The sequence below is a fragment of the Gadus chalcogrammus genome, chromosome 6 (assembly GCF_026213295.1).
Source record: "Gadus chalcogrammus isolate NIFS_2021 chromosome 6, NIFS_Gcha_1.0, whole genome shotgun sequence".
Classification (NCBI taxonomy): domain Eukaryota; kingdom Metazoa; phylum Chordata; class Actinopteri; order Gadiformes; family Gadidae; genus Gadus; species Gadus chalcogrammus.
In genome coordinates this window covers 17,511,632-17,529,510 of record NC_079417.1, presented here as the reverse complement: position 1 = coordinate 17,529,510, position 17,879 = coordinate 17,511,632, and the positions used below count along the sequence as shown (strand labels likewise).

The window sequence follows — 17,879 nt, the reverse complement described above, 5'->3', positions numbered from 1 at the left end:
AATGTGGATGGTATCTTTGATGTTCAGTCTCACTTGCAAGTCGCTTTGGATAAAGTCTAAATTGAACCTTTAACGATGCAGCGATGTCTTGAATGAAATATCTTCCAACTTCTAAAGAGAAATCTAAACTGAGCGTCTCTCGTCCTCTTTAGCGGGAAGAAGCGCAAGCCGGCGTGGACGGACCGCATCCTGTGGCGTCTGCGGCCACCGGCGGCGAGCTCCGCCCCAAAGGCGGGGAAGCGTGCGTCCATGTCGGGTCTGAGCTGCGGCACCAAGGTGACGCAGCACTGCTACCGCAGCCACATGGAGTACACGGTCAGCGACCACAAGCCTGTGGCCTCCATCTTCACTCTACAGGTACAGGAGAGTGTCTTGAGACTGCCATCGCTCCCCGTCTCACTGGGGCTGCTTTAGATGAGTGTAGCCTGTTAATGAGTGAATCTAGCGTCTAACGCTCTTTGTATGCATTCGGACAAAATTAATCTATCACTTTTTTTACCTTGGGATAATTTATTTTGAAAGAAAAACTTGATCATGATCGTGATTGTGCTCTACGAGGTAGTCCCCCTACAAGGGGGACCTGGTCCTGGTCCTGAAAGTCTGTGTTTGTGCTCTGGGTCTAGTTCCCCTACAAGGTGGACTCGCCCCTGGTCCTGGTCCTGATGTCTGTGTTTGTGCTCTGGGTCTAGTTCCCCTACAAGGTGGACTCGCCCCTGGTCACCCTGCTGGTGGAGGACGAGTGGACCAGTCTGGCCGATGCCGTCGTTACGTTCAGATTGGCTCCCAGCTACGCCCGCAGCTCCTGGGACTGGATTGGTCTGTACAAGGTGGGTGTCCTGGTCAGGCATCCGTGGTTCTGAGGGTGTTTCTGCCTGTTATTGTGTGTGTGTGTTGCTGTGATCTTATGAACAGTTGGAGCTTCTTGTGCGGACACAGTGAGTCACAATATTTCTGTTTTTCTTAATCACCATTTGTTGGAAGGCCTTGACAAGATGTTGTGTGTGTTACCAGGTGGGGTTCAGGCACCACAAGGACTATGTAGGATATGTGTGGGCCAAGCAAGAGGAGGCAGACTACCAGCGGCAAGAACATCAGGTGATGGACCTTTTTTTTGTATTCAGCTTTTAAAGGAAAATAATGTCCTTTCTGACCTAGTCCACCCCTCTAGCAGATATTTAAAAAGTGTCCGCGCTCACTTCTGCTTTGGCTGTCTCTTCTCGCTACAATCTGGTTTGGGGGTTTAGCAGGACCGTTTGATTAAAGGGTTATTGTGTTAGGTTTAGGCTCTCCCAGTAAATAGGCGGGAGACTTACAATTCAAACCACTCAATACCAGTGTCCTGTCCCCTCTAACTGGCTGAGCAACCGGTTCAGACCATTGTATCTTAGCTGAATGGCTCGGGTGGGAGGGGTTTAAAGGTAACAATGGTATGATCCTCTTCACTTTAGGTTATGAATGTGATTTTGCCAAATGAAGATGCAGTGGCCGTTCAAACGGGCCTCAGGTCCACTGCGTTCTGAGAGCCGCTCCCAAACCCGAGTTGTTTTGCGAATTGAACGACAGACAGACTTACAGAGTCTCCTTTAATTATATTAAGCTAACAACTGTTGTAGGTTCAGTTTTTCATTAAAAAGTTTGCACCGTTTTTAATGATTTGTTTAAACTAATCTTTGCCAAGCTATTTATATATGTAGACAGTAGGCAGATGTCAATGCCCTACATGTTACTTTTGGGGACTTTATTCAATAATAAATAATTATCATAATAATTTATAAATAAATAATTGTTGCATGATGGTAGGTCATGAAGTTATCTGATCCTGTTGCCACATGCTGGCTTCTGTTGACTCGAACCCCACCACCGACCCCGTGAATGGATTTGAGTAAAAGATGATTGAGTTCCAATGGTTTATCTCTTCCAGGTAACCTTCACTGAGGAGGAGCTCCCCAAGACCTGTGGCGACTTCATCCTCGGTTTCTATAGCAACAACATGAACACCATCGTGGGGGTGACCGAGCCCTTCCAGGTGATGATCGCGGAGAGAGGAAAAACGTGTTAATCTTTTAGATTCTGGATCTCCTGGTTGTATGTAGCAGGGCACAGGTAGCAGACTAACAGTGAGTGACGTTTGCTCCTGGGCCTTGTGTAATTAAGCAGTAGACCCAGAATCAATGTCATGAGCTGTGTGTGTCCTAGGATGATGCCCCTGTGAAAGGGTCTGTCCCTGTTAGTGTAATATGCCGTGACTATGAGGCCGTTATCATGCCAGACATGTGACTCTCCTTCACACCGTGTTCCCCATAACAACCTCGACGACGTTCCCCCCGCCGGCTGTAGATCCTGCTGCCCTCGGAGCAGCGAGACGCCAGCGCCTCAGACGACAGCTCTGAGGTCAGCTCGGAGGACGACTCCCCCGACGGCCCCCACGGCCCGACCAGGTCCCGGTCCCGCAGCCCCAGCCCCGGGCCAAGCGGGGCTCCGCGCCGCAACCACAGCCGCGGTCCCGACGCCCCCGAAGTAAGGGGGCTGAAGCTTGCCGACGCTGAGACCCACGCCCCCGAAGGTCCACCAGAGGTGGAGAGTCTCCCGGCCTCTGGCCCAGCAGAGGGCACTTCAGCTGGGGAGGCGGAGTTGTGATGCAGACACCCCCCTCCATCTCTCTCTCTCTCTCTCTCTCTCTCTCTCTCTCTCTCTCTCTCTCTCTCTCTCTCTCTCTCTCTCTCTCTCTCTCTCTCTCTCTCTCTCTCTCTCTCTCTCTCCAGTTGGGCTGTGATGTAACTTGTTATATGCACTGTAGGTAGACACTGTGTGGTTCGTAGAGTGGAGTTCATTATATGGAAACCATTATTTCAGGACTAAGGTTAGCCGTCAGGTCTATTGAGGACGGAGGCTTACTTTCGGAGTTGATTTTTATTACAAGTTTCACGTTACACTAGCTTTACTTTTTTTATACTTGTATTCCTCTGCCTCTCTTCTACGTTGTGTGTCTTCTGTCTCTCTGGCTGAGCCATCAGAGGGCTCGCTAATGAGTTATCACACTTTACCCAGCCCTCATACAGACAGAAACCAAGACAGACCAAACGCTTCAAAATAAGCCCACCGGCGTATTTGACCACACGCGTTTCATGAACATGAGGAAACTGCCCTCATGTTCTAGCAGGCGAATATACATGAGAGAGAACCATCCTCACACACCCTCCTCGGGAGCCATCAAATCCGGATTGCATTTTAAAAGGGGAATGCATCATAAAGGTGACGTTTATGAGAGACAGAGTTTACAGAGAGTACACTCGACCAATAAGGCCATAGTGACACAAGAACCCCCCCGCCGCCCCCCTGGGTCTGATCAGGTCTGCCATTAGAGACCTTAAGAACCTCAAGGTCAGTCTGTGGTCACGCCTTTGCTGTGATGATAACAACTCACAATTCACACCCTTTGTTTCTACTCTAACATAACCATCACCTCAATGGGAGCGTAGTGCCCTCCCAGTCCATGCTGGTTTCCATGGGTTCCGTTTAAAACAAGCGCTCCGCCTTCGGGTAACCTTCGTTATCTTTCTCCTTTCTGCACTTTGACAGTTTTGTCCCTCTTTTATTTGTCGATGTCCCCTGATGTCCCCACTGTTGGTTAAGAAGCAGGCGGTGCTCTCTGCACTACTTTGTGTCAGTTATTAGCTTGTGAGATTTTAGACAGATTGAAAAACAATGGTCAATGATTAGGCAATGTGTAGCCTAGTACCGTAGCCTCGTCGTAAATGTGTACACTCCTCTATCAGTGTGTTTGTGTGTGTCAGTGTGTGTGTGAGAGAGAGAGATGGTATGAACGTTGTGATGTTACTAGCTAGCTGTAAAAGAGCTGTGAAAGGCATGGTTTGCTGCTCCATGCTGTACACGCGGTACCGTGACTTTGTGCCGTAAAGTGCTGTTTTGACTCCTCTTTGTGATGTCAGTGGCTGTGAGAAGTGTTAGAAGAATTATCGTGAGAACATCAAAAAATATATATAAAATGCCGTAGAGTCTAGGTGATAACATTTCAGTTTCAGAGTTTGCTTGCATACGTTTTATTTAAATTCAGTCTCATTATGCATCCAAAAGACAATATAATTAGTATGATCTTTGTATACAATATGAAGTTTTGAATAGATAAGATCTGAAGTTATCTTAGGTAATCCACAATGATCCGAGCTGTATTCATAACGTTGGTTTTTACCAAACAATTCTTACAATGCAGGTAAGTGAAACTCTTGATATGTGAAACTAGATTTTTGAAATGTCTAAAGAATGTTGTTCTATAATTAATGTGTGTTTTAGATATACACGTTTGTATTTAAGGGAAATATAACAGATTGGGATATGAATAAGATGACAATCTATGCCAAAAATATATGAATTATGATGTATTTATTTTCTTATTTAATTCTGTGAAATCAGCCTGAATTCTGCTGGCCAGTGAAGGAGAATTATTTCAAAGCAAATATGAGTGATATATTAATATTGGTTTTATTTTTGTGGAAACAAAAATGGGTACCTCCACGGTTTTAATTGGAATTAAAACCATGCGTTACTGAAGTTGTCTCAGAGGTAGTTGGATTGTCTGAGATGGAGTGGCATGTCTGGCATCCACGAAAAAAAAAGTATCTGTAAATGCCCAATGGAAGAAAAATAAAAGAAAATATATATATACGACTTCCCTTCAACCTTGACTGCGTGGATGTTTTCTGAGAACTGTCTTCAGCAAGCAAACCATGAAGCCCACGGTCATAACTGACCTGTGGAGTGGTGGTACCTCTGCCCTTCATAACCAGGGGTCGTACCGGCGGCGTCAATTCAACAAACAAATCATGTAACCTTGGACATTACGAGACAAACCCAGACGTTACATGTGCCTACATATAGTGCACTGACAATGCAAATGAAAGTTTATATTACTTTTACTAAAAAAAATTGATCTTATGCTCGTGGCATTTCCATCACACTCATACAACACAGCCTTTCTGCAGAACCTCAAGGAACAGTTCTGCTGTGCCTGTTGGGACTGGGCTTAATGCTAACCTGCTTTCATACATTTTGGCAAACCTTTGTGTCTTGGAATGGGGGAGAAAATTCACTGAAATACCTGATCTGAATCCATCCAGTGGCGTCACTAGGTTGTTTCATTCGGGGCTAAAGCCCCATATTTTATTTAATTAGCCCCGATCCTATTAAAAAATATATATCTATCAACTTGCTTTTTTTTTTTTGCTTGCTTTACACTAGAAACAAACATGGGGATTCCAGGGGTATCTAAAAATAAAGTAGCTTAGTCCTTCTAGATAGTCCTTCTGGCAAGAGAATAAATGGATTAAAAACATATGTATGTATATATAGGTAAAGCATTATGAAAAATTCCCTAACCCTTCCCATAGACATTTGTCCGATGAAACCAGGAGCCTCGGAGGCGGGACTTATTCTTCAGAGGTCTATAGAGTCTAATAGAAACCAGCCGACAGGTGTTCTACTCAATAGAGAATTGAGGACGATCTCATTCTTTAAGTTAAATTACAAGCTGTTCATATACTGCCAGTTTCACTGCGATGCAAGTACAAATTATACACTTAGTTCCTTTATATTAAATAATGGTTCAAGCTGACTGTTGCCTGCATTGGAAAATATTATATTTAGCTTTGTTATTATTGGATGGATTATCAGCCACCCTGTAGCTGCTCTTTTCCCCTGGCTTGAACTGAAAGACATGTCAGGAGACCAATGTCAGGCTCAACAAGTGGAGCGGGTGGCCAGGGACAGATAGAAGGCCATCAGGACAACTAGGTAAATAAAGGGTGCAGGCTACTTTGAAACGGCTCCATTGTTCAGTTAAACCGCGTTTGAGAGGATTAGAAACTGATGGATCTGGGGGCGTTTCTAGGTTTTTTAAATATCCGGCGCTTAGCCCAGACGGAAAGGGAAAACTCTGTAGGTGGCGAAGAATTAAAAGCTGCTCACGTTTTGAACTACACACTTTTTCCATCTAGATTCCACTTGACATTTGGATTGTCGGTGCCGTTAAAGTAGTTAACTATTATAGAGAAGCATTAACGGCACAGATGGAAAAAATGTGTAGTTCAAAATGTTCCCTAAAAAATTCCCTAACCCTTCCCATAGACACTTGACCGATGGTACCGGAGCCTCGGAGGTGGGACTTATTCTTCAGAGGTCTATTGAGAAGACCACCTGGGGTCTGGTTTCTATTATACACTCTATTGAGTAGACCACCTGGGGTCTGGTTTCTATTATACACTCTATTGAGTAGACCACCTGGGGTCTGGTTTCTATTATAGACTATTTAGTAGACCACCTGGGGTCTGGTATCTATTATAGACTATTGAGTAGACCACCTGGGGTCTGGTTTCTATTATACACTCTATTGACTAGACCACCTGGGGTCTGGTTTCTATTATAGACTATTGAGTAGACCACCTGGGGTCTGGTTTCTATTATACACTCTATTGACTAGACCACCTGGGGTCTGGTTTCTATTATACATTCTATTGACTAGACCACCTGGGGTCTGGTTTCTATTATACACTCTATTGACTAGACCACCTGGGGTCTGGTTTCTATTATACACTCTATTGACTAGACCACCTGGGGTCTGGTTTCTATTATACATTCTATTGACTAGACCACCTGGGGTCTGGTTTCTATTATACACTCTATTGACTAGACCACCTGGGGTCTGGTTTCTATTATACATTCTATTGACTAGACCACCTGGGGTCTGCTGTCTATATACACTCTATTGAGTAGACCACCTGGGGTCTGGTTTCTATTATACACTCTATTGAGTAGACCACCTGGGGTCTGGTTTCTATTATAGACTATTGAGTATAACACCTGGGGTCTGGTTTCTATTATACACTCTATTGAGTAGACCACCTGGGGTCTGGTTTCTATTATACACTCTATTGAGTAGAACACCTGGGGTCTGGTTTCTATTATACACTCTATTGAGTAGACCACCTGGGTACCTTTAACCTGTGTGCTTATCTTATGTAATATTGTAACATATCTATGGGGCATCAGGATAGTTTGGAATGTACCAAGTTGGATCATGCAGGCAGGGGCAGGGGGCAACCGCTTGGGGACCTTGCATCATACTGCTCCTCACTCAATGTGCTCACCTTGCAGATTAATGTGCCCCTATGAGTGATGCAATCCTCCATAGTTATTTGTCACACAAAAGGCTACGTCCTGTTTATTTAACAGGATGCTGGAGGGAAAAGTTAGAATTAAATAACATAACATTTAATACGCCCAGCCCAGTGTGGTTTGGTAATATTCTTTGTTGACAATGAAGTGTGTTTGATGATGCAATCCAGTGCCTGATTGAGACAGAAGCACGTTCCCCTCTACCTATATGCTCATCACACTCCTCATCCAATAGGGAACCCCGCTTAGGCGAACATAATGTGGATGCAAACTATTGACTAAATTCAAAGAAGAAGATAAGATGTAATTAGATCATATTTTAACTTTGCTCCCGTTGAGTAGACAAACCCAGCCAGAAGCTCTTCATTCTGTTTTTAAAAGCATATCTTTTTAGCCTGAGGGGTGAAAACGAGATAGCGGTTCTCTGAGTGCAGTGAAATCAGGTTTTGTGGTACATCGTGACGCTGTGTTTCTACTCACGTTAATCCTGTCTCCAGGTGTACCCATGGGTTTCTGGGAAAGTACTGTACACACACACAAAAACACACACACACACACACACACACACACACGATGATCATTGACACACAGATCATGCTATTTTAGCGAAACAGCACCCAGATGATTTCGTGTTTCCTCTGTCAAACATTCATCCTATGTTGGAATATATTTCTGCTTGCTTGTGCTCATTAAACTAAAGATGTTGTAGTTGTTCAATATGAGAGGGAGATAATTAATGGTGTGTACATCATGACGTCACAGACTGCCTCCATCTTAGAGGCAGAGGGGAATGGTAATTGTTCAGATTTTAATTGTGAAATTATGTATCCATCCTGCCACAGCGCTCCTCATGTGAGCAGCCTAACAAGGCTGTACGTTGATTCAGGGGCTATAGAAGCATGTTCCTCCTGAGACTCTATAGGGAGGACCTTCAAAAAGTCCCACCATACAACATGTGATGCACCAGCTGAGGGTTGTAGGGGAACGAGTCGGCTCTGTAGGTGAACCAGGGGCTGGTGGACAGTCAGTCAAAGGATGGTTTGACAGTCAACCAGGGGCTGGTGATCTGTCAGTTAGAGGCCGGCTGGACAGTCAGGGGGTTGGTGGACAGTCAGTCAGGGGCTTGGTGGACAGTCGGCCAGGGGCATGTGGTCTGTCAATTAGAGGACGGCTGGACAGTCAGGTGGTTGGTGGACAGTCAGTCAGGGGCTTGGTGGACAGTCGGCCAGGGGCTGGTGGACTGTCAGTGTGAGGCCGGCTGGACAGTCAGGGGCTGGGTGGACAGTCATTCAGGGGCTGGGGGGACAGTCAGTCAGAGGCTGGGTGGACAGACAGTCAGTCAGAGGCCGAGTGGACGGTGCCATGCTGTAATTCCGACGCCTCATTGTTCCGAAGTCTCAATGGTCCGAAATATTTCCCATTAGATCGACATGCCACTATTTCGACGGTTCAATGTTCCGAAAACGGAACCCATTGGCCCGAAGGTCCATTTGTCCGACTTTTCAAAAAGGAGGCGCATTAGGCCGACGGTTCAATATGCCGAATAGGCCTGCTACATATAAAGAGTTTTATACCTCGCTCACGCTCTCGCTCTTTCGCCCTCTCTCTCCAAAATACAACATAGGCCTACATATCACGTTCACGATGAATATTGGAGAGCAAAGTGACAACGCCTCACTTCATTTCGACACAGTGTTTCAGCCCCATGGACAGAGAGCGTAGGTCTAATTCTCAACACACACACACACACACACATACTTGACTAAGTACACACACACACACACACACACACACACACACACACACATACTTGACTAAGTATGTGAGGTATGAGGTATAAGTTTGACTAAATCAATACCAGCGAAATTATTTAGGCTAAAAGCCCACTGTAAACACAGTAAACAACACATATAGGCCCACACACAGCTACTAAAGATAACATTTGTATTTGTTTTTCACTCACCGTTTGACTTCTTACAGGAAAAGTATTAATAAGGGTGCACTCACACTAGGCCTTCTGGCCGTGGCCGTTTTCACACCTAACCGTGTTCAAATCTACCAGTGGGAGTGTGGCCAGTCTGGCCAGGCCAGGCCAATTTGGCCACTTGGGAGAGGTGTGCTGCTACGGCCCGGGCCGCTACGGTACAGATGCTAATGAGCCGACACGCGCACGGCTACGCAACCTGAGCTGGATGACGCATAGTCCATGCGACGACCACGGACATAATAAAGGCGACGAGCCTTCTTTCCCATTAAACGGTAAACATATATCCAAATAAGCAACAGACTCAGCAAAGTGCGAACTGTGTTCTCTGTGTTGTTTCCATTGTTGTTAGAACTCTGACTGGCGGCAGACTTTTATTATTATTAACTATTATGGTCCATGCAGCGGACGCTCGGTGATGACGTGTTACTTACAACGTGATGACGTATGTACAAGAGCCTACCGTGGCCAGGCCACAGTTGCGACGGCCAACGGCCACGGCCAGATGGCCTTGTGTGAGTGCAGGCCAGAGAACAATGGGGCCATTTGAGCATGGTTAGGTGTGAAAACGGCCAACGGCCATGGCCAGATGGCCTAGTGTGAGTGCACCCGCCTTGTATAACGTGCGCTTCATAAATTCACCTCTTGTGACCGTTCAAGCCCACAGCAACAGTCTGGCTTGGTGAAGTGCACTGCTGGAACTTAGCCTACATCGTCTTTTATTTTTGGTTTCATAATCACACATGTGGAATTGTGCCTTGGCCTATTCGGCATTTTGAAAAGTCGGACAAACGGACCTTGTCCTCAAACCTTTTTGTTTGAGGACAAACTGGCATTTCATTGTGTTGTTTCCGACACTTGTTTTGAATAATCGACTATTCGGAACAAAGTAGACATCTTTGCAAAGTTATTCAAAATTGTGTCATCCTCCACACGAACAGAGATAGAGTAAAATATATATCGCTGTATCCCTTTGAAAGCTACTCAGTATATCGCAGAACAAAGACACAACTACCACTCAACTCATATCACACTGAACGGGCAGAAAACCCCCGATAATAACACACGAATAGGACGACATTCGGCTCTTTAATGGTGATTCACTGGGCAACATTGTCAACAGCCCAGAACTCAGAAGGTCCCTGAGTTAAGTATGGGGTGTTACACACAGATAGGACGATGAACAGGTTCACTTAGCACACGCAGCATCAGTAACTGTTTTGGAGGGCACATGGGCTCACTCAGATCAGCCTGGCTGTACGCATATGCCACCCCCCTTCGTGTGTCTAATGGTATCGCCCCGGCGTGACGTCAGACTGGGTGGATAAATACCCATCGCGCTGCGCCATGAGGCTGCTGTATATGCGTCTCTCCACGGTGATAGGTCGGTTCCAGAAGGACAGGACATCCCCATAGCGCACTTTCCCCCACTATTCACACGTTATATACCATTAGTACGGTTCGGGACATCAGTAAGCGATGATGAACGGTCAGATGAACGGGTTCCACAACTCCCTGATCGAGGAGGACTGCTTCTTGTTCACCTCGGAGTCGGTCGGAGAAGGACATCCCGGTAAGTCCTGTCAGACAGACCTCTCTGTTGGTCCAACTCCTCCAGATCGCCGATGTTTCATTCAAGGAGATCTTAATCAAAGTTTATTATGGTCATTTCTGAACAGCGACGCTCTTTTTTCGAGTTTAAATAAATCATTCAATCAATCTTAACGTGTTGGATCAGGCGCTCTGAGCTACCATTAGCGCGTGGAGCTAACGCACCCGCCGCGCGCTCCCGTCCCGGGGTATGGGGGTCCTAACGGCGAGGCTACCGGAAATGTTCTTATAACGCATGTCTTTTGTGTCGTTATGAACAGAAGTGTTTAATACGTGATGCGGGGGCACTGTAAGCCATGTGTACGCTGGTCCAGAAACGCCCCGCGGACCACATGGCTTCTATAAGACCGGCGGACTCGAATAATAAAACTGCGTTATCATAATCCTTAACATGTACGCGGTGTCACTGCGGAAATGCATGCTTGCTTTGACTCGGACCGCTATTTGTGTGTCAATTGGATAACCATGGGATCCGTTGTTATATAGCTTCGGCACACGTGAGTCTGATGAAATGGCGACTGCAGGATCTCGGGCCCTCCCACCAGGCGTGCTCAGGGGCCCCTCCCACCCGGCGTACTCGCGGGCTAAACCCCTTACGCAATGATTGACGTTCGTTCCTGCGCTCTGAAATTAATTATCTTGGATAACTTGGTACTAGAAAATTGGCTGTTTAGAGATGTCCGTGTTCACGGTAGGGTTATGCAGCGAGTCTGAGGAGTTATCTGGTAATAAATGTAGTTCTACATCAAATGGCCATAGTTGCACTTTTTTCATCTCTTGCGGGACGCAGAGGCAGCCACTCCTTACCCAAGACTCTAGAATTGCTGTCAGAGCAGCAGAAGAGTCCAGAAGATCTGACTTCTTGGTCCTCTGATATGTTCTCCGGTTCTTTCTGCTGACAGTGAAAACAGAGCGGACAGAATATGGATGAGCTTGGATGTTGAGTTTGTCAGGAAGAATATGACCATGGCAACCAGTTATCTCGACATTGTTTATTTGGTTACCAGTAACACTAACCCTGTCTCTATATTTTCCAGACAAAATCTGTGATCAGATCAGTGATGCAGTCCTAGATGCTCATCTCAGCAAGACCCAGATGCCAAAGTCGCTTGTGGTAAGTAGGGATTCACTGATGCTGATATCTTATCCAAATGATGTGCTACATAACATTATTACTCCGTTAGAGGCTGGGATTTGCGAAACGGCAGCAGATTTTGAAAATAAACAACTCAAATGGTCCTTCCCCCTCTCCTTCAACGCTGACTCTTACTCTACCCATTCCAAGTACATGGACGCGCAATCATGCACGAGTGAACACAGATTCGTGAGAGCGAGCCATTAGCTAGCTAGTTAGCTAGCTCCAGTAGCTACCGCAGGATAACAACAAACAGAAGCTTGCTCTGGGTCACTTTGAGTACGTGCACGAACGGGTCGCGCGGGGGAGTGCAGTGAGACCGTTTGATTGACGTACTTACTGTCGAATGCAACTCGGTGGCTCTGGAAATCATTTGCTGGAGTTTTTCGAGCCCTGCCTGTTCCACAGATGATTGACTTGTTTAATTTTCATTTCAGTACTTCTTACTCAGTGGCTGTAAGTGGGTTATGATAAGGATTTCAAGTCATTTTGCAAAAATGGCCAAAAAAGCGAATTCCATACCCAACCTATACGATTTTATGCTCTTATGAAGAAATGCTCCTATAAGCACCCACTATGTCAATGCAAGTGTCAATGTTCCCCACACTCCCCACACACTGCAGAGAACAGCAGAGAACAGTTTGGCAATCTGCCTTAAATGTTCAGCATAAATGCAAGGGGAGGGAGAGGGAGATGGGAGTCACTGTCGGTCATTCTAGACCCTTCTCTTCAATCACCCACACCTGTCACCCCGTCTGAGCGGATCACGGGGCCTCGGAGGGGCATACTTGTATTTCTAGTTCATTATGACCTTTCAACCTGCAGAAATCTCAGTGCTACATTCCTAATCAACGCATGAATATGATGATCAGGGTTTTAGTCGAGCAAAGTGAATCTTTTTCGAAAAATCATAATAAAAACAATGCACGTTATGCTCTACTTTACATGCATGCCTGAATATATCGCGAGTAGAAGGTGGTCCGAATCCAGCTGTGTTACGGCAGTGCTTCAGTCTTGAAAGCGCGTCTCACCAGACGAGCTACGAGCGATGCTGGGTTCTGTTACGTGTTCAGTGTAACGGATGGCGTGTGACGTCATGCACGCACCCTTGGAACGATGAAATGCATTTGTCCTCATTTCTCCCCCCCTCCCCGCCTGATATCTAAAAGGAACACGCTGTCCGACCAATGAGAACAAGTGAATATCGCCTGACCTGAACTAGACAGCCCTACTGATGATTAAGCGCTTGTGTTGCAAAAAAGTTTTTAACAGTATTACAGTATTATCAGTAAACTTTTAAAGTCGACCTCGGATGTGTTTTGACTGACGAGTCTATGTGCTCGGACCGTGACCTCGACCGGTGTGCATGTTGTACAACTATTTGCAAGTTGCTTTCCTTGAGGCGTCAGTGACTCAAACATTGATTATTCTGGCTGTAAACTTTCATCCTCTTCACCATTAGAAACGGTTGCCAAGACGGGGATGATCCTGCTGGCGGGGGAGGTGACCTCACGGGCCACCGTAGACTACCAAAAGGTGGTGCGGGACACCATCCGCCACATCGGATACGACGATTCCTCCAAGGGTGCAGTACTTGACTACGCCTATTTTTTTCTCAGTCATTTTCTGTATAGGTTTCCTTTATTTTAAATGTCTCTGTGCCCACTCAAAGGCTTCGACTACAAGACCTGCAATGTTCTGGTGGCGTTGGAGCAGCAGTCTCCGGACATTGCCCAGGGGGTTCACATCGACCGCAATGAGGAGGACATCGGCGCAGGGGACCAGGTGGGTCCCGGGCTCAGCGGCAGCGGTGTTATGGGCGGCCGGTGGCTATGGGGCTCCGCAGCAGCGGGGTTATAGGCTGGTTATCCGAAACCGACGCTCTCGTTCTCTGTGCAGGGGCTGATGTTTGGCTACGCCACGGACGAGACGGAGGAGTGCATGCCCCTCACCATCGTCCTGGCCCACAAGCTCAACGCCAAGCTGGCCGAGCTGAGGCGTGACGGGACCCTGCCCTGGCTCCGGCCCGATTCCAAGACACAGGTGAGGACGGAGGAGGTCTCTGTCTATTTAGGACCGCCGCTGCAAGGGATGGCATGTATAGGGCTAAATAAAGCGGGTATCAACTACAGCCTGGAAACACAATGTGACCCGGGTTCAGCGATATGAGCAGAATGCAGCGTGTCTGAAACGCGTCCGTCTTCAGGTGACGGTCCAGTACCGGCAGGACCGGGGCGCCATGCTCCCGGTGCGCGTGCACACAGTGGTGGTCTCCGTGCAGCACGACGAGGACATCTACCTGGACGAGATGAGGGAAGCCCTTAAGGAGAAGGTGGTCAAGGCAGTGGTTCCCTGCAAATACCTGGACGACGACACCATTACCACCTGCAGCCCAGCGGCCGCTTCGTCATCGGGGGCCCGCAGGTAAACTCGCTTACTGGTGTTGGTGGGAATGAATCCATGATGGAATGGTAAGGTTGAATGGTTTGATCACGGTTCCTTTTTATTCAGGGTGACGCCGGCCTGACGGGCCGTAAGATCATCGTGGACACCTATGGGGGCTGGGGGGCCCACGGCGGGGGGGCCTTCTCTGGAAAGGACTACACCAAGGTGGACCGCTCGGCAGCGTATGCGGCCCGATGGGTGGCCAAGTCCCTGGTCAAGGGCGGAGCTCTGTCGCAGAGTCCTGGTGCAGGTAGTCCTCCGCCTCCTCACCTTGTCTTGACCTTCATGTTGTGATTCTGAGAGCGTCCCCCTAATGCTTGTGACATGGTCTGTCCCGCTGGCTTGATCAGGTTGCCTATGCCATCGGAGTGGCCCATCCCCTCTCCATCTCCATCTTCCACTACGGGACATCCAAAAAGAGCGAGCGAGAGCTGCTCGAAGTGGTGAAGAAGAACTTTGACCTGCGGCCTGGGGTCATCGTCAGGTAATTCACTCCTCCTGGAGACACGGGGTGCCTTGCGTCTACCTCCTGAGATCTCCCTCGCACATGCATTGATGAATAGGATCTGGTTAAAGAATAGATCAAAGGTTGGGTTTTAGGAGTGGAAGTTACATGCCAGGGGTGTCTGAGGGTTTCCTTTTTAGTTGGCATTTTTTTTATTTTTAAGTAAAAGATTGAATGCAAGGTTTTGGCTTCCATCTGCAAGTGGAAATCAACACGTGGTAAGTGTCCCATTGGGTGCGTGAGTGGATTGAGTGTGTGCACGCACGCTGGTGCTGACTGCTGCTAAATGTGTTGGTTATGTATTCCAGGGAGCTGGATCTGAAGAAGCCCATGTATCAGAGGACCGCAGCCTATGGCCACTTTGGCCGAGACTCCTTCCCATGGGAGGTTCCAAAAAAACTAAAATACTAAACCGTGTCAAGCTTTTTCCCCCCAGGCTTGTTGGTGTATACTACAGAGAAGCCTCCAAGACCCAGGGGGACAGGCCCTCACTTCATTATGGCAGCATTAGCCTCCTCCCTCACGCTTTCCGCTCTTGTTTAGTTCTTCTCGGTCTTCTTCTCTTTAGCTGTCGGTACTGTCGCTCTTGACCCTAGGAGATGTGCGTCAGTAATGTCAGAACAGTTGCAGATGAAACATGCAGTGCATCGCTGCTCCCCTCCCAGTGCACACTCCCCAGTCCCCACTCCCAAGCCTCCCAGTTAAACGCTCCTTCGAAGAAGAGGGGCCACAGTGTTTGGCATCCAGTAGTTGAGGCGGTCTTCCCCTGCATAGCGTCTCTGTCCCTTGTGGTGGATTCTATGTGCGTACCTCCTTTCGGTATTTATATTGGTTTTAAACTGGTGCTACTCTTGTAAGGGGTACTATGGGCATCTCAACTTGGCTTACCTTAAAGTTGAGATGCCGTGCATAGTCTTTATGAGCATTCCTCCTGGCAGTTATTTTAGCTTGGCTGTTCAGCCCCCCCCCCCGACCTCTCACATCGTGGAGGATGCCTGAAGAGCACCATGGAAGTAAGGCTGGCTCCGGTTTTGTTAATTTAATGACAACGGGAACTATGCTATGCATTGTTGAGCACAGGAGGCCTCGGTTGCTGAGCTCCTAGCGAGCGTCGCCGCAGACGCCCCATCGAGGACCACTGCGGTTTTCTGATGTAATACAGAAAAATCAGAAGCTGCTATGCCACTGCTGTGGTCTGATGGAGGCATCTGCTCTACTTGATTTGGTGAGGGAAACTAGTAAATCAGATGCATTATCCTTGACACGACTTTTTATAAAAAAGTTGTTACAACTCCAAGTTTGCAAGGGCATTGATTTATATATTTTCTTCCTTGCACATATCGGTGGTTGGCGTTCCTCTGCAGAAGCCCGTCTCATCCACCAACTAGTGTTTAGTATTTATTTAGGGTCTGGAGCTTGGTGTGGATACAGAGAAGCCAAGCTCTCAGATGGTAGCTTTAAACAATCAAGATCAATTATCTGCTGTTGTCACGACAACTTTTAAACTCAAACGTAGTGGTTCCAAAGTGTCCTACAGAAAGCTTTGGTATGCCACCGTCTACATGTACGGGGGGGGGGGGACCAGATCATTTTGATATTTGTGCAGGTTTTTTATTTTTGAAGGAGTCACACAAATGGCCTGTAGGTTATTACTTGCCCCTCTCGGATCTGCTCTGTGATTGGCTAACATTTGGCTGGTGTTGTACAGAGAAACCAGCCTTGTTTACACAGCCCTCACTCATGCAGGAAGGTGGTTTTAGTGTTTTGGCTTGAACCATTCAGAGATCGTCCCATTGGCTACAGCAAGTGCACGAGTGCCTTTTCTATTTCCTCTATCCCCTCCATTTGCTGAACCTCTTATCAACATGCGTCCGACTCAGAGGAGCAGGTAGCTTAACCTTACAATGTGCTTCATGTCTAGAGATTTGCGTACAGTCCATTATGTCCTGTATGTAATAAACTGCTACTTTCATTTCAATCGTTTTGACCTTTTATTTCATAAAGCATTGCTACATCATAACAATTTGGGGTGTTGGATAATGTCCTTTCAGTTCCTAAACAACTGGGAAAATGTAGGCTGTTAAAACATTAGGTATTTAGGAAACTAGTTCCATAGATGTACATAGCTCTGAACATTGTATTTTTCAATCATAATTTATATCTGTGACGGCACATATGGCTATAAGTAATTGTAACGGATATTGTGAATCTCATCTCCAGCAGGTCTATAATGACTGGGCGGGGTCATGGACGGACCACTCCCCCCTCCCCCACTACCACCTGTTATAATGACCAGCAGGGTTAGGGTTGACCTTTTTTTCTTTTTGGCAGGAGCACTTCAGCCAATGAGCTCATGGGGCCAGTGGCCCTGACACCCCCCCACCACCTGCCTGGGATCATGCCTCATGCGCCTCATGGCATTTTCACTGAAGGAATTTAACCATTCATTGGAAATTGGAGACTAAACTAATTGGGGAACATGACTCCCATCTGTGGAGGAAGTCAGTGAAACAAAGGCTAATATTAATCTTTCGCCTTAGAATGTGGTTAGTATGGTAAATCACTAATTAAGGACCTATAGCATGTTCCACCTGCTGATATGATTGAGAAACACAAGGTCTGAACTAAACCAGGAGGATTGAGTCTCTTGAGGCCCTGAGGAAGTATGCAGCACAATAATAAAGTAACATTACAGCCAATACAGCTGCACCCAGATTAAACATGAGCAAGCTAATATGAACCATGGATCTATGGTCCTGGTTTGTTATTCCTGCTCATAACTTCTGTCATGTACGTTCTGCAAAAAATAGAACAGTCCAAGATTTCTGGAGATCGTGCTATTCCTTATTTCCATGTCCTACCTTTTCCAGGAGTTCCCCTCCGGGGTGCGTCAAAGGAGATCAATTCTCCCTCGAAAGGCTAATCTTAACAGTTCACAGAACTGAAAACCAAACCTTCAGAATGATGGCAATGAGCAGCTGTTGAGTATATGGTATTCATTCTTAAACCTT

The 17,879-nt window shown here is 46.9% G+C and overlaps 2 protein-coding genes across 2 annotated transcripts in view; both read left to right on the top strand.

The window, feature by feature from the left end:
- The window catches only part of LOC130384815 (inositol polyphosphate 5-phosphatase K-like), a 22,426-nt gene extending 17,616 nt beyond the window's left edge, over nucleotides 1-4,810 (top strand). Inside the window, exons 9-13 of the mRNA XM_056593171.1 lie at nucleotides 153-357; nucleotides 690-827; nucleotides 1,012-1,095; nucleotides 1,922-2,026; nucleotides 2,338-4,810. Coding sequence (XP_056449146.1) covers nucleotides 153-357; nucleotides 690-827; nucleotides 1,012-1,095; nucleotides 1,922-2,026; nucleotides 2,338-2,637 — 832 coding nt within the window. The 3' untranslated portion in view covers nucleotides 2,638-4,810. The remainder of the gene's footprint in view (nucleotides 1-152; nucleotides 358-689; nucleotides 828-1,011; nucleotides 1,096-1,921; nucleotides 2,027-2,337) is intronic.
- A 5,703-nt stretch (nucleotides 4,811-10,513) lies between these two features.
- On the top strand, nucleotides 10,514-16,882 carry LOC130384633 (S-adenosylmethionine synthase-like). The gene is given in 12 exon segments (XM_056592924.1): nucleotides 10,514-10,745; nucleotides 11,821-11,862; nucleotides 11,865-11,897; nucleotides 13,381-13,503; nucleotides 13,591-13,703; nucleotides 13,818-13,961; nucleotides 14,125-14,293; nucleotides 14,296-14,342; nucleotides 14,430-14,588; nucleotides 14,590-14,613; nucleotides 14,714-14,847; nucleotides 15,177-16,882. Coding segments are annotated over 12 exon segments (1,185 nt in total). The 5' UTR covers nucleotides 10,514-10,651; the 3' UTR covers nucleotides 15,280-16,882.
- Nucleotides 16,883-17,879: the final 997 nt, after the last annotated feature.